Source organism: Carlito syrichta, unplaced genomic scaffold (genome assembly GCF_000164805.1).
Source record: "Carlito syrichta isolate Samal-C Ts95f unplaced genomic scaffold, Tarsius_syrichta-2.0.1 Scaffold303603, whole genome shotgun sequence".
Classification (NCBI taxonomy): Eukaryota; Metazoa; Chordata; class Mammalia; order Primates; family Tarsiidae; genus Carlito; species Carlito syrichta.
Genome location: NW_007247699.1, coordinates 391,991 through 414,435, shown reverse-complemented (window position 1 = coordinate 414,435; position 22,445 = coordinate 391,991). Strand labels below are relative to the sequence as shown.

The following is a 22,445-nucleotide window of genomic DNA, read 5'->3' as shown; positions in this document are numbered from 1 at the left end:
GGAATTAACGGTAGTAGATAACTGCCTGGGGAAGTTGGGGCACGCCTCATCAACAAGGGTACCTGCACAATGAATATTTGTATACCGAACCCTTAATCGTACCCCACAATTTTAAAATTAAAAAAATTTTTAAAAAAGAAGGAAAAGCTAATTTGGCCTATTTGGAGAATACCTCTAACAGTGATTTCATTAGTACCAAGTACCACTGGCTAATATGCACCGACAAATTATAAACAAATACAAATTTGGCCTTTTCCTTAAGGGACTTCTCCAGTTCAATCACTAAGATTTCCAAATTGATACTTATCACAATGGCATATAGGTCCATATTTGTCATTCAAATCAATGTCAGTTAAAAGGGTTACCATTAATAAGTGATCTCTGGAACTACAATTACAATTTACAAACAGCAATTTCTACTGTAATTTACAATAACACTCTTTCTGAAAATTTTATTAACACAAGCTTTATGTTTTACTCTACCCTGCATATGATAAACTGTATTATTATGAAATCAGCAAGGAGGAGCTATTCCAGATGAGAACTTTTTCTAAATACCTGAAGGTTTAACAACATTCCAAACATGGGTAGGTGGAAATGTGTCTAAACCATGATGGTATTCTGTGGTAGGCAGAGTGATATGTACACAGTTTGAATCCCTGAATTTCATAAATATTACCTTAGATGGTAAAGAGGAATTAAGGTTGCAAATGAAACTAAGGTTGCTAATCAGCTAACCTTAAAATAGAGAGATTAATAGGGACTATCCTGATGAATCCAATGTAACTACAAGGGTCCTTTAAAGTAGAAGAGGGTAGCAGACTAGGTCAGATTGATACAGTGTAAGAAACACTCAACCTGTCATTACTAGCTTTGAAGACAGAGGAAGGAAGCCACAAGCCAAGGAACATGGATTCTAGAAACCAGCAAAAGCAAGGAAACAATTTCCCAAGAGCCTCTAAAAGGGAATGCAGTCTGGTCAATACCCTGATTGTAACCCATTGAGACCTGCACTGTTCAAGCTACAACATTTGTAGTAATTTGTTAGACCAGCAACAGAAAAGTTATATACATTGTATTACCTATCTTATATTTATATACATTGTATTACCTATCTTATAAAGTGTAATAAATATAATCTTTTTTGAATCAGAGTTTCACTCTGTCACCCAGGCTGGGATGCAGTGGCACGCTTACGGCCACCACAGCGATCTTTCCGCTACAGGCATATGCTACAATGCCCAGCTAATTTTTTATTTTATTGTAGAGATGAGGTCTCACCAAGTTGCCTGAGCTGGTCTCAAATCCACAGGCTCAGACAATCCACTTGCCTTGGCCTCACAAAGTGCTGGCATTACAGGTTGAGCCACCAAGCCCCGCCTAATTTTAAAACAGTAGGGAATCTTTATGGGAATCAATTACTATAGTGAGAAAATGACCCTCCCAATCCCTACCTCCAAGCACACATACTTCCCCACATCTATGCTTTAGAATATAATATAGTTTCCATATGATCTTTTGACAACAGAGATGTTCTACCCATTATCTATTACTTCCCTTTTTCTGATGTGAATGGTTCTGTTCTCAATTCCCTCAGCAGCACTGATGATCCCTCAGTTTCCATTATTCTCTCTCCCCTTTAATTATTTTCTGTTATTTTTGCTAACACATCTCCTGAGCTTCTTGGCTCTTGCATAAAGACTGGCCTTAAATGCACAAGGTTACTCAATGCCTTTTTTCCTTGCCTGCAAATCTATCAATCAGCACATAATATTCTGGCATCTCAGCTCTTTTCATTGTTGCTGAGTATTCACCATATGTTTTCCAAGGCTATCTCTCCCCTTATTTACAATGGGAACATTAAATTTTTCTATAAAGGGCTATGTCTATTTACTCTATCTGCAAACGTGAATGGGAGAGCAGCAGAGATGATACTAAGCCATACACATACATTCACTGCTATAGGCAGCTATGATAAATGGCAATGTAAGTGCATATTCATTTTCTCTGTATATAGGCAACCTCCCCCAGCTTTGTCTTGTATGTTCTCAGTAAGTGCTTAAAGGACAAGGGAGGAAATAAGGTCTTAACTTTCTGGTGTGCAAATTATAGGAAGCAGAGAGAACTAAGTAAACAAAGCCAAGTTATATGTAGTATCAGAAGAGATAATAATATATATTTAACCTACAATACAGTGTCTTAAAATATCTGCACTCAAGACATTGAAGGTCTTCCCATATTTTAATAGTGCAAACATTATCAGACTGAGAGATACTAGGTGACAAAATTATGTCTTATTCATTCTTGTTTTCCTGCCTCCCAGAATTAAGCTTAATTTGAAATAATCTTTTTTTAACCTTATGACCGATTTGTATATGAGCTTAGACACAGAGACCTTTGCAATCTAACAACAATAAGACTTATTAGTATTAGGATCACACACAAGGCTGAAATATCATAGTGTTAAACTCTCTTTAAAATCCATGTTTTATATTGATCACACACAAATTGTGGGGCAGTAGCATATATCCAATGGTTTTATATATATATATGTTATATAACATATATATATTTAAACATGGCAACTCTCCAAGCAATTCCCGTGACAAGTTCCATGGCAAAATACAAACTACACATGATGAAATTCTGGTTTATGTCTTTAACACATAAAATATTTAATATAATACAGTAAAGCTATATTCAACTAAGTTATTTAAAAATATATAACAGAGTCAAATATATAAATCTACCATTTTCATTATCCTATAAGAAACCTGCAAAGAAAAAAATCATATGGCTCTTTCGTGAGCTCTGAAAATTAAATTATAATATCTGAATTATATCTGAAAGAATCAAAGGTGTAAGATAAAAGCTAACTTCAAAATAAGTTACTTTAGGATTGTATTGAACATTCTTTCAATTAAAGATTTCCAATTAAGCTATCTAGAAAAGTTATACTTTTAATTTTAAAAGTTAAAGGAAGATCAGTAACTGATACTGACTTCACACTAAAATGTTTTCACTAATACAAATAGTATTGACAAATACTATTGACACATAATATTGGCAAAATTTTAAGCTAAATATAAATTGACCTTTATTGAGAACTTGAATAACCAAACACTCGCAATCACAATATATAGATATGACTTTTAAAAATACACACAGAAACCACTTCAGCACTTATGAAATAGAATGCCATCATCTTCCATGTAAAAGCTAAAATCAAATCAGAAATTGAATCTGATGTCAGTTTATTTCTGCAAGCATACTATATTTGGTAAACTGCTTCCTCTTTGATAATATAGTGGTTTCAGTTTTGTATAAAGACTCATTATAAGCCACAATGTTTCCTAAGTATAAAATATGTAGCATTTTATTAACTCCATTTCCATGTTTCATGAACAGCCATGGATTAACTGCCAATCACTTTAAAAACAGATTTAAGTTTCAAGTAGTTCTGCTATGATTTGCTACAAATTACTTTGGAAATTTCCTAATAATGACTATCTCACATAGTTTACACTCCAATCATTTTCTTAAAACTTACCTAAAATGAAGATAATAATACTTGTTACTTGGCCCTCCATGTATTTAAAAACAAAAACATGAGCCAAAGAGCTCCAGTTCTTTCTGCATTATCTAATCATGTCACAACATTTCAGAGTAGAATACCAAGGTTCTACCCACCTCTTATGAAAATTAATGGGATACAGGAATGCTTTGGAGTTTCTTGTGAAGACAAGAAAAAGATAGGGGATGCAATGAACATCTTTTATGAGAAGGCAAAAATTATTTGAAGAACTGCCATAGACAATAGCCAAAGGGGGGATTCAGAATGGCATTGACAGGATATCAATAACAATCTGATGGCTTTAAAATAAACTCTCAACATTTTGCAAGTCATGCTTTGCCACTTCCTAGCTTTAGAATAAAATAAGTTATTTGCTCCCTCTACCTTGGTTTCTATATAGTTAGGCATAATAATAGGATATAATTCATTATAGATTTATTGAGAAGATTATGACAAAGTACTTAGCATAGCCGCTAGCTCAGGATAAGAGCTCAGTTAAGTGGTGTGTTATTCCTATCATCTCATTTCAATTGAGTTTTGAAAGGCTTTCTCAACATTAACTCTGGAAATATATTAACAATTTGAACTTAGTGATAGACAGAAATCTGTTATAGAAAGTTTCAAATTTGTCAATCAATCTACAGTATTTATTGAGCATGTATTATGTACCTAGTCATGTAATGCTATCAGGTAAATAACATGATACCTGTCTTCCAATAACTTTTCATATTAGAAGATAAATAAAAGGGGAGGAATATGTAGACGATAAGATAGGGGAGAGACCCAAAACTAAAACATACATTAAACTGGTTGAGATTAATGATAACTGGAACATCAGTTCAAAGAGAGTTCTTTGGGATGTCTCATGATAAGACTCAAGAAAGATAGTCTGAAAAGACAAAGACTTTATATTGGTGGCTAGTGAAAAATAAAGTTGATTAGGTAAGGTTCTAAGAATTTTAAAGCATAATGGCATAATGAAAGCCTGTTTCATTCTATTCTTTTTTTTTTAAGATGTCCATCCTACTAAAGACAATCTACAGATTCAATGCAAAACCCATTAAATTACCAACATCATTCTTCTCAGAGCAGGAAATGATATACAGAAATTCATGTGGCAAAATAAACGACCACAAATAGCCAAAACAATCCTTAGCAAAAGAAACAAAGCAGGAAGTATCATACTTTCGGACTTTAAACTTTACTATAAGACTACAGTAATCAAAACAGCCTGATATTGGTACAAGAACAGGAATATAGACCAATGGAACATGATAGAGATTCCAGAAGCAAAGCCTAAATTTCTCAACCAACTCATCATTGACAAAAGCCTTAACAACAACCACTGGGGAGAGGAGAACCTACTCAGTAAATGGTGCAGGGAAAACTGGCTGATCACATGCAGAAGATTAAAATAGGACCCTTACGTAATCACCATACACAAAAATTAATTCTAAATGGATCAAAGACCTAAATGTAAAACCTCAAGCTATAAGAATCTTAGAAAACACAGGAGACACCCTTATGAAAATTGGAGCTGGCAACCATTCTATTTTTCTAAGCATGTGTTTGATGAAATCATTGAATTACTAAATCGCTGAAAAGTTTTTCTTCCTTCTTTCCACAAATATTGATTGAATATCTACTATCTAGAAGGTAGCATGTAAAGTACTAGAACTAAGAAAACATTAAGATGAGGACTAGGCATACCTGGTTTGAAGAGAATACTTTCATGTAGATAATCCCAGAAGAAAACTGACGAAGCTTATTTTACCAGCACTACACCTGTACTTTATCTTCATTTTCTTTTAAATGAGTAGACTTTTTCTCTTTACCACTTAAAGATTTAACACTTTCAAGATTGCATCAAATGTACACATTGTAGATATATATTCATATCAAAAGCATTATTCTTAAACTCTATCCTGAAAGCTCTACTCACCTAAAATACACCAAATGAAACTGGTATTGTAGATCTGCAAATGAACTCTGTTTTTAAGTGCCCTACAATTTTGACAGATGTCAGAAAACAACAAGAAAATTAATCCTGGTTGAAAAAAGGGAAAGCAAGGATAATTTAGAAGTAGATTTGGGTGAAAAGAATATGACTACCTTCCACAAGGAAATCCAAGATTTATAAAAGCATGTAACCCAATGAAAGTTACTCAATCTTCTCACATTTTGGTTTCTTCATCTATAAAATGGTGAAAATATGTAGCTCCTACCTCAAAGGTATGTTTTAATACTCTGTTAAGTTAATATTTGTAAAACACTTAGCACAGTGTTTGCCTCACAGTAAATATTTCATATGCGTTGCTATTATTATTGTAGAAGCATCTCTCCAATATCTATCTTGTTGGTGAACAATAGGCCCTGACAAAAGTAAACAGCTCTAAAAGGGGAGTCTTCAGGAGTGATACAACAGAAGGACAAGCAGGTAGTCACAACACTGTTAGAATAGTGATATAAGTGTATTTAAGAAACAAGAGGAAAAGCAGACATCACAATAAATGTGTTTGACTATAAATAAATATATGAAAAAAGACTATATTCTATATTTAACTAAATTTAGATAACTTCCTATCACTTTACATTGCACAAACAAAAGTGATATTAATAATAAAGAGTATACTTCTGAAGCTGGAACCTCATCAATGATTTGTTCAGCTTGCATAAGTCACAACTGATTGGACACAGTCCCTGTGGGCATGCCATTTCATCCAGACTGGACGGTTCATTAGTCATAATTACTATAACTGTACAGCAGAGACTGCAGTTTTATCTCATCATACATCTTTGATCAAGCTGCTTCAATTCTGCTTCATCAGCATATGAAGTCACATTATTGGAGCTTTTTATTTTCCAATCGGTAATTAACACAGATTATGCTTTTTATCAAAACATGTATTTGGTCTTTACATTCAACAGTGAGGGCCCAGATCTGACCACTGTTTGACCTCTGATATTTCAAAACCATCTAAACACCATGAATCATCAACTGAAACCCAGAATATTACAGAGAAAATTAAACAAAGAAAAGAACTGACCTGTGTTAAAAGCATAAGATGATTGCACTTATCTAAATTGAGACTAACCATATTTGCTGCAGCTTCTCATTAAACATTAAATCGCACACCAGAAGAACACATCATACATATTTGTTTTGCACTGCCACTTTCCAAACACTCATACCACAATTAGTGTTTCTTGCAAACTATAAGCTGCATAAAGAAATTTTCCATGAAGCTTGAAGACAAAGTAATACAGAAGATTGTTCAAGAAGGTTAAAGAACAGATGGATAATAGATTTCACTGAACACTAAAGCATAACACACGAACTTCAGGAAGGAAAATGTTGCCAAAACATGGTTCAAATTTAAAATACTGAATGAAATTGATGTGTCAGGAATTTTTTTTCGTACAAGTTATTTTGGAGAACAATAGGGGACTAAAAGGCCTGTCTCACTATTTTTGTGTCTCACTATTTTCATGTGCAAAGTGTCCCTACCGTAGGCTGCATGAACAATCATAATCGACAGTTACATGCAGGCACTGAGGCTGCAAAAATCCCAGAGTAATTAGTGTTGTCTGAATGCAATGACATCTGTGTTCTCAGGGTTCTCAAGATGTGTCAGGCCAATAAGATGTATATGAAGAAATATGACAAGCATTGCAAATGCCCTTCTGAAAGGTCTTACACTTTGGGGAAAAGCTGAAGAAATAACACATGTCATCTTCTTTTTGTAAGCAATATATTTAAGATTAAAAGATCTTTTGAGTCATTCATTCTTTTTGTAACTATAAAGCATTTATTTATTCAAGATACAGCAATGTGGTATGATAAAAATCTGTTTTAAGTTTTCTTCTTTCTAAAACTTTCTTAACACACGCGATTCTGTGCAATACCATATATGTCCCTATTGCTGTAAGTGACAAAATAGAGCATAACTTAATAACATCCCTTGATTTCTTTAGCTTTTAATTTTAAAATGGTATCTCAGTACTGGACAAAAAAATGCTTAAAATTTGTGTTTATGTGCCTCAGACTTATGTTTGCATTTTTCTAGTAATAGAGACTACTAAACCAACTGCAGTGAGAAGGCTTTGTTTGAGGACACCTAATGCTTTTGCTTACTGGGCCTATTGCTGAGCTCTCTCTCTCTCTAGGCTGTAGCAGTATGTTTGAGCATACACTTGTTCCAAGAAAGACATTAGTCATCATTAACAGAAGCACTGACACCAAATTTAAGTGCCTCTCCACAATGACCAAGTGGCAATCATCTTTCTCTTACACTGTCACTGCTGATTAGGATTTTCTTTCATGAAAATTTAATTTGTCCCCTTTTCTGCAGCTTTTTTTTTAATTCCTGAAGAAACATCTCATATTCAGAAAAGATTGCAACTAAAGCAGAAGCAGCTCTACCCATACAGCTAATGATACAGAGGTTGAACAAGCCGTAGCTAAACATTCCATCTAATCCAACAGAATACCACAGATGAAGTCAGTGACTAGTACACAGCAAAGAAAAACGGTGATTCTAAAAGGAATCTTACTTTAAAAATCTATAAGCCTCAAAAAGTGACTAATTCAAGAGATATGAATAGTCTTCCCTAAATATTAGAAACATTTAATAAAGCTTCTTTAAGACTAAGAAAACAGCACTTCAATAGTAGCCATCTGTCAGTAGATTTCAAATTTGTATTTTCTATTTCTTAAAAAAGAAGCATGTCAGCCGGGCTCGGTGGCTCAGCCTGTAATCCCTCACCTTTGGGAGGCTGAGGTGAGTGGATTGCCTGAGCCCGTGGGTTCGAGACCCACCTGGGCAGCGAGACCTCATCTCTACAATAAATCAAAAAATCAGCTGGGCATGGGAGCGCGTGTCTGTAATTCCGGCTACTTGGAAGGTTGAGGCGGAAGGATCGCCGGAGCCCAGCAGGTCGAGGCTGCGGTGGCCAGGAGCGGCCACTGCACTCCGGTCTGGGCGACAGAGTGAGATTCCAACTCAAAAAAAAAAAAGAAGCATGTCACTGTAAACTTAAGATATTTAGGCATACATACCTTCAGTGTAAATTAACCTGTTGGAAAGTTTTTTTTTTTTTAATGGAATTTTTCATTGTATTGGACAAATGAAAATGATTCATGTGGCCTTGCAGAATACTCTCCAGCCAGATGACACCACAGACAAACTCTGGTTCTGTACAATATCACAGTGTTAAACAAGATATCACAGCGATAAGTTATTTAAGGAAGTTTTCAAAAACATTTACTTTCTGTTTTATTTCAATCCGTTTAAAGTGGTTTTTTTTTTTTAATGTAAGCATGTGATAGTTTGCAAGGATCCTGGTACAAACCAAACTCCCACTTCTAGTTATAAATATTATTTCTCTTTATATTATTTATATATTGTAACAAAATAGAGACTGCTTTAATTTAAAGTATCTCCAAATAATTTAAAATTACTTTTAGAACATTTGTACTCTTATTCAAAACCTGTTACACTTTTGTGTTTATGTGAACATAAACTGTATCTTCTTGAAATGTAAATATCTACATGAAATACTTTGAAAGCAAAAATCAACCTAATTTCTTTTTAAATTCAGAAGCAGCCATAATTCTTAAAACTTTAATCATTAAGTGATCCCTCTATTTCTGACATTTTACTGTGAAAATAATATAAAGCAAATCTTAAGGTCAAATAGCAACTGCTTTGTTACACTTACAAATGGTTCAAGTTATATTCCCCAATTTAAAACTAGTCAGCAGTTAAAATATTTATGAGATTATGAATTAAAATGGATTTTGAGAGAGAATTTCTAACTACTGAACCTTTACAATAGGAATATCTTTGATTACATAAGGAGCTAGCCTAAAATAAAAGCAAGCCTATACCATTATAACCTAACGATTATCTTTGCAGAATACAATGATAAGTGATTGGCTCATTTATATCTAAGTGAACATGCTTCTTAAATCCCCAAATACTTAAGCATAAATTCTGATTTTCAGAGTTGGACGGACTTAACCAAACCAAAACTTCAAAAAGTTGCAACAGTATAATAGCTGATTCCATGGCTAGAGCTAGTAGTACATGCTCAAGTAGAGAAGTTTAGCTCTGTAACTTCCACTCTTCAACCTAAACCTCTGAGTCACTTGTCAGTTAAAGGTTGGGCGATTTATTGACCGCCTCTGGATGCATACTGTCAGTGCTGAAGGAAATATGAGGGAGGGTTGTCGCTACTGTTCTGGAGCTCATTGATAATGACATACCTGCCTCTGTCACCCATTACCCATACTACAAACTACTTAGACCTAACTGAAAAATCAATAGCCTACTTGCACTGGTTCCTGTGGCTGCCTCCTTTGATTGTCAGCTCCTGTCTAGGGTCAGCACTTACATGAAAGGGGCTGTGACTGCCTGATGCTTTCAGGACAACCTAACGATATGAAACTAGCCAACAGAACAGTAAATTCTGTCTCCCTGCCCTCCTCATCAATTAGGCTTTGACTAGGCTTGCCTGTAGAAACCTGACCTTTTAAGTTTAGGTGAATATGGACTAGCTGAACACACCATTGCCCTCAGCACTGAGCCAGGAAATCTACTGACAGGTTAAACAAAACAGAAGGTTGTAACTGTCATAATTTGCATTGCACTTTCACGCCAACAAGGGTGTTATCAGTAGGGGCAAGCCCTGGAACACACAACTCCAGCACCCTTAAGCCACGTTACTCATAAATTTTCAAGTGAAGTGAGATAAAACATAAATTCACAAACAGCAATGCATTTCTCATCTCTCAGCCTTTTAGGTTTGCACTTTGCAAACCCACAGAGTGTCCATCAACAATTCTCTCAGTGGTCACTTGGCACCCCTACTGCATTAATGAGGAACTTCCAATGACCATTGTACATAAGTAAAAATAACTCAACTAAGCCAATTTAAAGCGAGTTTTAGAACTAATTAATTTATAAGACATTAGACAGACTAATTGGTCTATATCTTGAAATGAGAACAATTAGATTTCAATGTTACCTTTTCTTGCCTCATTTCCTTTCCTCCAAAAATATCCACAAGCTTAGACAAATAATAAGTTATTGCATAAGTGAAGGGAGGTGTTGAAATTATTTCCTACCATGCTACTCTGATACAGCATCTTTTACAGTTTGAGGGAAAACTAAGAACATCTGTAAAATAAAAGATGTTAACACTTTTATGCTTGTCAGATCTTCTGATGAAAACAAGTGAAAAGCACAAGAAAGTAGAATAAAACTTTCCTTTCTATAGTGACTCATGTTTTGAGAACCACTTCCCTGCTCAGATCTTTCTTTTAACACAGTGTGAACTTGGTAATATCACAGTTGCTTAGCACAATGTCATTTTTCTAAAGAGAACACTGATCATTTCTTTCTTTCTTTTTTTTTTAACATTAATCGTGAAATGAAACTTGCTTTGGTTTCAAGAACTAATATTTACAGAATATCTAATCTTAATGAAAATGTCCAAAACATCGAGAGTCCATTAAGTTTTTTAGGGGGGAAAAAAAAAGCAACCCTGCTAACCCTGTCTAAACCTTTAAACACGTATCATTTTTCTATATACAAGAATGCATAATTTATTTTCACAGGTTTATGATCCAACTCCTATCAAGCAATAATTAGTATGCTCTTAGAATTTTTTCCAAGTTGCTACTTTCAATGTTCTTCACAACTGTCTCCAATCTATATTCTTACATTTTTTCTATAAGTCTAAAATATATATAAGCTTACTCTTATTTATGATTTTTTTATGTTATAAACTTTCATATACCTACCTTAGAGCAGCACTGAAAATCTACAATTGTTCAGAAAGACTTCTGATTAAAATAAACTAACAAAGATGTCAACAACAAATTTAGTCATGTTATGGTGAAAAATTTTATACTTTTGTATCACGAAGAGATTGCCTAGTCCAAAACCCTCATTTAACAATTGACAAGATGATAGGCAGAGATAATTACATGACCAAGGTCACCCAGATAATGAAGCTAAGACAAAAATTCAAGGCTATTTGTTTTCTAGACTGATGCTCTGTTGATACTCTCTCACACTGTCTCTCTTTATCTATCCAGGTAAACTACATGACAGTAACAACCATATATATATTTTTTAAATACATACATTTGTATCATATATTTTTAATGGATACTATAATTTACAAAAACTTTTGACAATTTGCAGAAAATAATTAGATAATTTGTAGAGCTTTTAACAAAGTTAATATAGAACAAATAACTATTAGAAATAGAAGACCTAATTAAGTATGGCTGGAACATTTTACTGACCTAATATGATGATTAACCATGCATCTGGTTGCCTTTCAGCTCCTTTGTGTGTACCTTGCTGATAGTAAAGTGAAAGGGCATGGATAGTGTCTGATCCCAGCAAGCAAATCATTTGGAAACAGTCACAGCCATAGATCAAAGATTTTTACTCTATCTAGACTGATTTAAACCTACTAACCCAGATTTTGTCTACAGACAAAACCAGTCAGAAAATAAGAGAATGACTCTTTAGGAGCTAAAGATAATAAGGGAAGATAGGGAAAATAAAGAAAAGAAACAGACTGGTGGAACCTTGATGCCCATGGGCCAAGATGGCTGTTTTATATCCTAGTTTTATTTCAGATGGTTAAAGGAAAAGTTTCTATTCCTTAGATCATCAAATATTATATCATTTATACTACACAGATGTCTTCTATACATAGACTACAGCCGATGAAGGATTTTTGTTGTTGTAGTTTAACCACTACAAGAAATCAGAGAAACCTCTCTGCACACCACATTTACTCTAACTCACAATAGTTGAAGGACAAAACAGGCTAGATTTTTAACAGTTCCATTAAAAGTAACTCAAAGTCCATTAAAAATGTCCTGTAATCTCAGCAGATCAATGCCAAATTACTATTATTAATAATAATCTAGATGGAGTGCTGTAGAACCAATACATTTTAAAATAACATGTTTAAAATGGTTACTTTTCCTAAAGTAAGACAAAAACCTACCCATATGACATGCTTAACTAATAATTTTAAACATAGGCCCACAAAATGTCTCATATGACCTGAAAGAAATATAGACAATAATGCCAAATCTTATATTTTAAGCTAAAGGCAGCTCAGTACCTGCACAATTTACATCCCTAATCTCAGGCATCTGTTTCACTAATGTCTGGCACTGATCGCAGGAGAAAGTAGAAAGGGGATGGCTTTAAGATCCCAAGAAATATTCTACATAATGTGAATCATGAACATTAATTTCATAAACAAAAGAAACCACACCTTGTTTAAACCATAACATGGGCTTTTGATTTTCTTTAGTATTAAATTCAATTCTGACTGTCCTGGTGTTCAGGGAGAGTTATTAAAGACCAGCAGAGTTTGGTTCTACTGGTTCTACTCCAGTAGTCCAGTAGACTCTGTATCTACTAGAAAAGACACAAAGACTGATCCACAAATTATATGATCATTTCTTAATAAGTTAAGAGTTAGTTCTACCAAAAGCACTGATTTATCTGAAGACTACAGTGAGTTATGAAAGCCAAAATTATTTGGCAGGTAAAATTTAATATTTACCTCATAATACAATAAGCTCAAATTGCCTTTTTAAAAAAAGGAGGGAAGGAAAGACAAGAAAAGAAAGTGTCCTAAATTTTCAGAACCACTTAACTACACATGGAAATAAAATAATGCAGTTGCTACAACTCAAAAATGTGTATTTAAAATGAGAAAAAGCTACATGATTTATTGGTAAGGACAAAAGACATATGCTAACATACATGAGAATATAGAAAGTTCCATGAAACATTCTAAAAAAAATACATGCTGGATTAAATTGAATGCACTTACATTTCATATCCTCGCTCAACAAACAATGGTATTTACTTCTGGTCACACCAAAAGCTACCTACTTCCATTTTCTTGAGTATAAGTTCCTTACTCTATCATTCTATATTTTGGTGAGATGAAATTATGTAAAAATAATTCATGCAGCTGTTATTCAACTTAGGAAAAACATAATATGTATCATATGCCCAAGTTTCTCATCCCACTATATAATATAATAACTATACTTGTAAAAGTCCAATGGGTACAAACACTACTAATCTTGTGAATTACGCAAGGTAATCCAAACAAATTTAAAAGGCCCACAAAACAATACTCATCAAAAGTACATAAAAGCTTTCATTTTCAGTACAGATTTTTAGGCTTACTATATAAAATTAAAGCTATTGCTTTCACCTGACATAATATTATCTTAAGTTCAAACTGTTCAAATGAGAACAATACCCTTGGGTTACCAATTAGAGAAATTACAAGACTTTAAAAAAAAAAAAAAAAGCTATTTTGAGAGGGGAAAAGATAACTTGTTTCAACAGTATGCTTGACCATTTTAAATTATTAAAAGTCACTACAGTGCATTGCTCAAGGCCAACATTAAATTACTGGTTATTTTAGATTGATTCCAGAATAATAATTATCAATAGCTTAGAAACAATCTCTATGACACTTCAGAGTTTTGGAAAATTAGATCGTCTGACAGATAATAAAAGAGAATGTAGTTTTATTTTGACTTATAATGTGGAAAGTATAATCTTGACAACTGTTAAATCTTCTTACATATATTTAAATATAATTATTTCAATAAAGTTTTACCAACTAATACACTAACAAATCATATTTGGGTTATTTAATTTTTGTTTTTACTGAAGTAATTTTTAACTTTAATAGTGTCTTATTTCCCCATTTATATTTTGACCAAAAAAAAAAGAATTTTGTTTTTTTTAAAAAAATAAAGCATTTTTATAATTATGTAGAATGATTAAGTATATAAGAACTAAAAATTTAGCAACATCATAGATGTTTCAAAGTTAGATTTTAATGGATATGACTATACTGGTAAACATGTGGTCCTATGTTTTCCAAAAAAGTATAAATCCTTCAGAGAAATTTCTTTTAAATCAATAATCTGATTATTTTTGGAATGCTCCTAAATGTTTCCTGGAAAATAAATTCATGTAATCTAAAATTTGTGTACTCTTTAGTAGATTATTTATATAGATTATTACTATATATTTTATATATTATCTCTACAGATAATAAAATAATAGGTAGCTTTTATGCCTCACTGATCTGATAAGATAAAAAAATGCACTAAAGTTTAACTCAGTAAACACATTTCTAAGTAAAGATCAGCAAAAAATAAAACAGTTTAAAGATTCTGTATTCTCTAGAAACGTAAACAGGATTATAACTGTCAGAGTACAGAAGCACTGACTTCAGCCATTAGTTTGGTTTTGCTTCTGAGAAACACAACATGAACTACTGAATCATTTCTTTTCAAATCCATACATTCCCTGCAGCAGTTCAAGCTTCATCAGCAGTGCAGGAATGTATAAAAATGACAGGCAAAGGGCATTAGTTTTCTTTTTTCTCCCATACTGTTTTCCTATAAATGGAAGACAGGGTTCTTTCTCAAAGCACTTAAGCTGAGGCTGTTTAAGCCAATCCTGAAGGAAAATATAACTGAATTTATGCAAGCAAGTATCACAAATGGATTATTTACTACATTTCAAGAAAATGTTGAGACAATCAAATACTGTCTTAAGATAAAAAAATATAAAGTCAGCAATCTAGTTTGTCCATTATTTCTCAATTAGAAATATTTTCACTTTTTAAAGTATTGTCAACTCATGACCTTATTTTAGCACCATTATACAGTTATGCTTCTAATTTTAAGTATAAAACTGTCCTCAAATTAAAATATACCAATTTTCTCTTGAAAACGTTTGCAGTTTTTTTTTTCAAGTTTCTGTCCCCGTAAGAGTTTCAATGAAAGAGGAAATTCAATTATTAAAAGTTTATTTAATCACGATCTAGTAAAAACAGCATGTAACAAGTAACCCGGCTACTTTTCTGTACCTTAAACATTCACATTTCTCAAAACGTAGTTATAGTAATTACTATAACCTAACTAGAATTTTAAAAGGGATTGACAGGGAAATTGTCAGACTAAAGTTTTAAACATATGCACATTTTAATTTATAGTAACTAAAAGTATGCTCACCTCGGCATTATCACCTACACTCCTATAAATGTTCCTAACGTAACGATGAAAAAGATAAAGCCTAAGGAAGTCTGAAGGCTGTGAGCAAGCCGCAACCCAAACACAGCGTTCAGATCCCACCCTGGCTGTCCTCCTGCCTCCCCTTCTTAGGCATGCCCTGCAGCCAGCCAGCACCGCAGCCCTGGGCAGAAGCATGCTGATGTTGGCACTGCCTAAACCAAACAAACAAGATGTTTAACAGTCAAATAAAATGTCCTGCAGCCTCCCTAATGAATTTGTCAAGGACCATCAGATTTCGCACCCCCTCCTTTGCCTCATTAACTCAAGTATGATGAGACGGATTATAACAAGAGAACACAGATCAATCGGTCTGAAGACTTGAAGTGCCTTTTAGCCTCTCGAGTTTCTTTCTCTCACTTGGTCTCCTTTAATAGAATATGGTATCTCCTGCAGAAGGAGCTGCCACTTCGTTTTAATACACCATCAAGGAGCTGCTGATGGACTTCTATGCTAACATACATAAAAGCAGAGGTGACAGGGGCTCTTCAATTACAGCCTCCTCGGATGCCGTTTCCCCCTTCAATTATTCAACTCGAGGAAGAGAGGATCCGCCAGCCAGCGCGCGCAGCTGAAGCTGCTGCCGGAGCCCGGGCAGCCGCGCGGGGGGGAGGGGAGGCGCGCCGGCGAGCGGAGCGGTATTTGCTGGAAGTGTTTAAGTTTATTGCTCGAATGATGTTTCTAATTAGTACCACGGCCATAAATTAAAGTCGCCTTTGTTTAACTGATTTATTATTTACTAGAGCATCTACCTTAGACAGGGTAAATTGGTAATGAATTGTTTTTAAACCAAAACATTTGTAACGTTTTATCATCCTTCAGCCTCGGTAGGTGCAAGTGGAGAACCGTGGGGACCAGGGTGCGAGAGAACTTGGGCGTGCTCCACACAGCCGCGGGCGGAGGTGGCGCGGGGTGTCCGCCCCACCAGGAGAGAGGGGGCCGGGGAGCGGCTAACTGTCCCCCGAAGCTCCCGGCGGACACCCACTCTCGGGAGCGTCGCGGGCCGGGCCGGGGCACGCGCAGGGTTCCAGCCACCCGCGAGCCAGAGACGACGAAGCAGCGACCGCCTGCAGGGCCGGAGGGCCGGCTCTGCGCCCTCCATCCCTGCCACCAGTCTCCGCCCAGCGACCGCCCAGGGGAGACGTGGCCGCGGGTCTCCTCCCGGAGGGTCGCAGAGCTCCCCGCGGCAGCCGCGCCTCCCGGCCGGAGTGCCTCCCGGAGCGCCGGAGCCACGGGCGGGGCGCCCACGCGCGGACCCCGCGGCCGCGCTCCGTCCCTCGCAGCGGGGCGTCCCGGACGCGCGCGGCTTCCTCGAGGGCTGGAGCCCGCGGCCGCCCAGCCCCGCCACTTCGGAGAAGTTCACCAAAGCGCCGAGTCCCAGAGTTTCGCTTACGCTTACTTCTGACCGCTCTTCCTAATTCCTCGCCACGAAGACCAAAAAATGAATCCGAGTTGATTTTTAAAGCAAGCAAGCAAGCAAGCAAGCAAACAAACACTCTTTAGAAAGGAACTTTTGGCAAAGGGAGAGGAGGGGCGACAGGCTGCCTGTGGTCCGCACCAGATACGCGGGAAAAACACCAAAAGTCCAAGCGTCTGACACCAAGTAGATGGAGAAAAATAAACTTTCCTGTGCGACTGAATTCAGGGTCACCTGGTTGGACTTTAAGAGGCCAAGTCAAGCCCTCCCAAGGGGGTGTGCAAAAGCCGCACTAGCAGGTTTTCCAACACGAAGCCTTACCCAAACGGCTTCATGGAGTTTTACTTTTATCGCATAACCTAGGGCTGGAATATAACCTCCCAAAATCAAGCTAAAAATAAACACCTCTACCTGACATGTGCTAAAAAGACTCAGAATCCAGACACCCTAGGTTCAAACACAAACCCTGAATACTTAGCAAATCAGAAACAATGTTACAGTTTTTAATTTTTTTTTAATTCACAAGTATGAAAGGCTAAGGCTTGTTAAGGATAATGTATACACTAAAGGCACATGCGTGAGTTTCATGCCTAGGAAGGAGTGAAGCCATCTGCGTAATCAATAACAGGATAGTTATAGATTTTTGAAGCAGTGAAGTCTTTTAAAAGCAAGAATCAATTATGAAAAGAAAATCACTTTACAAATGAAACTCTGTACTGTCTGAAAATATATTCAAAATTAGATTTACAACGCTAACATTTTAAGACAACTTTAATTCAAGTTCTCATTTACTTCCCCCTTTATTTTCACTTAGTATGAAACAATTTTAGTAGCTTACTTTTATAATTTGAAAGTATATCTCACCAAATTCTACCACCTATAAATCTGCACCATTTCTCACAACTTAGATAATTTCTCTCTAGTAACGGTAAGTTCTTGTAACCCTAAAATAATGGCATTAAATATAGCTGAACCTTAATTATAAAATAATTATCCAACAAGGTGTCTGGACTAGTTTTTGCCCTGCCCGGTTTTCCACAGCTACAGAAATGCCTGCAGAGATTTATGGTCACAAACCCTCACCCCGTGTCCACTGCAGCCCCCACTGGTGCACACATACAGCAACTGCTCTGGCTCTTGGCAACGAGGGGAGGAGAACCAGGGAGACTTTCAGGAGGAAAAGACCTAGGAGGAGCAGGTCCCTTCCCAGATTCTCCTTTCTCCTCCCATTTGCCGAAGTAAGTTTGTCGTTCGAGTTTGCGCCTTCTTCTGCACAATGTTGACAGAATTTTTTTTTTTTTAAATGAACCCTTCTGAACCACTGCTACTCTCCCTCGAGTTATTCCAGCCACCTCCAGGAAAGTCCCTTCTGCACAGACGCTCTTTTTCTTCTTTGCAACTGGTAAGAGAGGAGGATAAAGAAGAGGGGGTTGTGAAACGTGTGCAAGCATCTGACTTCTACTATCGCCTCCTATTTTCTTACTTCTCTCATTGCCCCCTTTCTTTATCAAGTGCAGTGGTGGCTGCTACCGTTTGCCAAGCGTGCCTGTCTTCTCTCTCGGATTGGCTAAAGCACTGACAGCTCGGATAGCGATTGTAGGAACTGAAGCTCCACCCCCCTCATGATGGCCCTGGGACCATTCATAAACTAAATAACTCCAGGAAGCAGCGAGGGAAAGAGAGAGAGAGACAGAGAGAGACGACAGAGTGAGAGAGAGAGGGAGAGAGACGGGGGGAGGGCAGACAGAGGGGGAAGGAGGGGTTTGAGAGAGAGAGAGACAGACACTGAGACTCGAGGGAGAGGGGATCGAGGGGGAGGGGTGAGAGAGAAGTGGGGAGGAGGGAGAGACGACTCAGAAAGTGGAATCGTACAAGCAACCTAGAGGAGGAGAAGAAAAACCCTGAATCGTTGTAACTACATCCCAGATGCAACGCAAGCAACGACTTCGTCACACTAAAATAGATTTTGTGAGGGCCAAAAGTATAAATTACGAAGCAGAAATGAATATCAAACAACTTCCAGCGGTTTGCACCTAGAGAAAGACAAGAAGAAGCCACCACAAACAAACCGACCCAGTGCAAACAACGCCTCCAGTAGGAAAAGAGGGAAACTGCCACAACACGACCCCGGAGCAGAGACGCGACCAGCACGCGGGGACTGCGGGGCGTCTGCAAAGCTGCGCGCGTGCGGCGGCCGAGTTGGCGGGGCTCTGGACGACGCCTGCACCCTTCACCTTCCACCGGGGAGGGCGAGGAGGAAGGCGCTCACCTAGCCGAGTGAAGACGTCCTGCCAGCGTGGAAGAGTTTAAGAATGAACCCCTGAATGCGTCGCTTCTATTTTTAAATTTACTTTGGCACTTAAAAGCCCTCATTTCCAGATTTCTGGGCAATCTCGGATGCAGACTTCTGAGCCTAACCTCTTGGCAACCTGAATTTTTCTCTCTCGCCTTCTCCACCTCCCGACCCCCATCTCTCGCACAAGGTCATCTTTACTTTACACATCAAGGGAAAGCAAAAAAGTCCCAGGAGGTACTTTTTCTCTTTTCAAAAAGAAAAAAAAAATCACCCTTTCCCCCCTAATCTTCTGCAGAAGAAAAAAAGTTGCGAGAGAAGGAAAGGAACGCGCGGGCCGGCCCCAGGCGCTGCCGGCCAGCCCAGGTGGAAGCGAGGGTGGAAGCGGGGCTCGGGCACGCAGCGCCTCTCGGGAGAGCCGCAGGGCCACCACCAGCGGCGAGCCTTGGATCCCTCAACGTACTGCGAGACGCCGGTGTACAGCCCGGACCTGTGCCCCAACATGATCGCCGCGCAGGCCAAGCTGGTCTACCAGCTCAACAAATACTACACGGAGCGCTGCCAGGCGCGCAAGGCGGCCATCGCCAAGACCATCCGCGAGGTCTGCAAGGTGGTCTCGGACGTGCTCAAGGAGGTGGAGGTGCAGGAGCCGCGCTTCATCAGCTCCCTGAGCGAGATCGACGCCCGCTACGAGGGGTTGGAGGTCATCTCGCCCACCGAGTTCGAGGTGGTGCTCTACCTCAACCAGATGGGCGTCTTCAACTTCGTGGACGACGGCTCGCTGCCCGGCTGCGCGGTGCTCAAGCTGAGCGACGGGCGCAAGCGGAGCATGTCGCTCTGGGTCGAGTTCATCACGGCGTCCGGCTACCTCTCGGCGCGCAAGATCCGCTCGCGCTTCCAAACGCTGGTGGCCCAGGCGGTGGACAAGTGCAGCTACCGGGACGTGGTCAAGATGATCGCCGACACCAGCGAGGTCAAGCTGCGCATCCGGGAGCGCTACGTGGTGCAGATCACGCCGGCGTTCAAGTGCACCGGCATCTGGCCCCGCAGCGCGGCACAGTGGCCCATGCCCCACATCCCCTGGCCCGGCCCCAACCGCGTGGCCGAGGTCAAGGCCGAAGGCTTCAACCTGCTCTCCAAGGAGTGCTACTCGCTGACTGGCAAGCAGAGCTCGGCGGAGAGCGACGCCTGGGTGCTGCAGTTCGGCGAGGCGGAGAACCGCCTGCTGATGGGCGGCTGCCGAAACAAGTGCCTCTCGGTGCTGAAGACGCTGCGGGACCGCCACCTGGAGCTGCCGGGCCAGCCGCTCAACAACTACCACATGAAGACGCTGCTGCTGTACGAGTGCGAGAAGCACCCGCGGGAGACGGACTGGGACGAGTCGTGCCTGGGCGACCGGCTCAACGGCATCCTGCTGCAGCTCATCTCCTGCCTGCAGTGCCGCCGCTGCCCGCACTACTTTCTGCCCAACCTCGACCTCTTCCAGGGCAAGCCCCACTCGGCCCTGGAGAGCGCTGCCAAGCAGACCTGGAGGTTGGCCAGGGAAATCCTCACCAATCCCAAAAGCCTGGACAAACTATAGGGGGCCGGGGACTGCTGGAGAAGCGGCACAGACGGGCGTGCTCTCGCTCAGCCGACACTCAAGCCAGCGGCAGGCAGCACAAACTCTGGGCGCAAACTTTTACGCGAGTCACCTGAAACAAGCAGGGCTCGGGCAGAAGACCCCCGCTAATTAAGCAGCAACGAAAGGAGAGCAAACCGACCAAAACAAACCACGTTCTTGCACAAAAGTGATCGTTTTCTTCCAAACAATGTGAATTTAAAAGGTCACACAAAAGAAGCAATCGGGCTTTGCCACCACAAAGTGAAACCCAAGGTACATTTTCAAATCAATGTATAGTAGTTTCCCCTGTTCCTTCTTCCCCCAGCCCTCTCCTCCCGACCCCCACCCTTCTCTCCCTCTCTTTCTCTCTCATTTCATTGTTTTGGGTTGCCTGAATGTTGTCACCAAGTGAAAAAATTATTTAACTATATGTAAAATTTCTCTTTTAAAAAAAGTTTTACTGATGTGAAATGTATCTCAGTGCCAATGTCAGACTGTGCCCCTCCTTATCTTGCACCTCTACCCTCACCCGAAGTCTTGTTGAAAACAGTAATAAAAACATTGCTTTATGTTGTAATGGACTGTTTGTGGATTGTTCTTAAATGAAGGCAGGTGAGATCACAGTTTATAATTTGCAATATAAAGAAGCAAGCCTGAGAAACTGAATGCAAGAAATTTCCACTTGAACGCTGATTTACAAAATGTAAAATACAGCACATTTTGTAGAATTCTGTAGAAACTGCCACCAAAATCCTTAGGAAAGAGAAAATCCTAATTTTATTCAACTATAATGTACACTAGTTCTGTAGATTTTTAAGATTAAAAGTAACATCTATTTTACACTTGAAATAATAAAACTGTATAAGATTTTGGCCCTAATGCTTAAAATAAGGGGAAAAAACCTTTCATATTCAAAATTAAGATTTGCTTTCTTATACCATAATTTTTAAAAATCCAATCTGAATCCGAAATACAAAGAAAATATTTACAAATTTTTCTAAATAGTTAACAAAGTCCATTGATACCTTGCTTCAACAAGCTGTCCCCAAGCTTTAAATAATAAATATTTAGCAGTTAAATCAACCACACCAAAAAGTAATAACAATTCAGATTTATAAATTACTTCAATTTTAAAATGGCTTAGTTATAAATGGCATAAGTGTGATTATTTTTATCAAATTTCAAGAATTATTCTGAAGCTGTTGAAATTCATGCCATTTTTATAACCAAAGAAAAACTATTGTTCTGAGAATTTACCAATAGGAAAAGTACCTTCCTCTTCCTCTCCTCTTTCTGCTTTTCTAAGGTAACAAACCAATATACTCTTTCAGTGTTTCAGTTTTAACAAATTTTTTTAATGCAAAGAAATAGCTTATCAGAAAATAAAATAATTAGTAAAACTGA

The 22,445-nt window shown here is 38.3% G+C and overlaps 2 protein-coding genes across 2 annotated transcripts in view; one reads left to right on the top strand and one right to left on the bottom strand.

The window, feature by feature from the left end:
• The window catches only part of LOC103261089 (lipopolysaccharide-responsive and beige-like anchor protein), a gene marked incomplete at both ends in the record, with an annotated part of 464,304 nt that overhangs the window by 55,615 nt on the left and 386,244 nt on the right, over positions 1 to 22,445 (bottom strand). The gene's annotated exons all lie outside the window — the stretch shown is intronic.
• MAB21L2 (mab-21 like 2) lies at positions 18,964 to 21,618 on the top strand. The gene has a single exon (XM_008058702.2). The coding sequence runs from the start codon at positions 19,941 to 19,943 to the stop codon at positions 21,018 to 21,020; it is 1,080 nt and encodes a 359-aa protein (XP_008056893.1). The 5' UTR covers positions 18,964 to 19,940; the 3' UTR covers positions 21,021 to 21,618.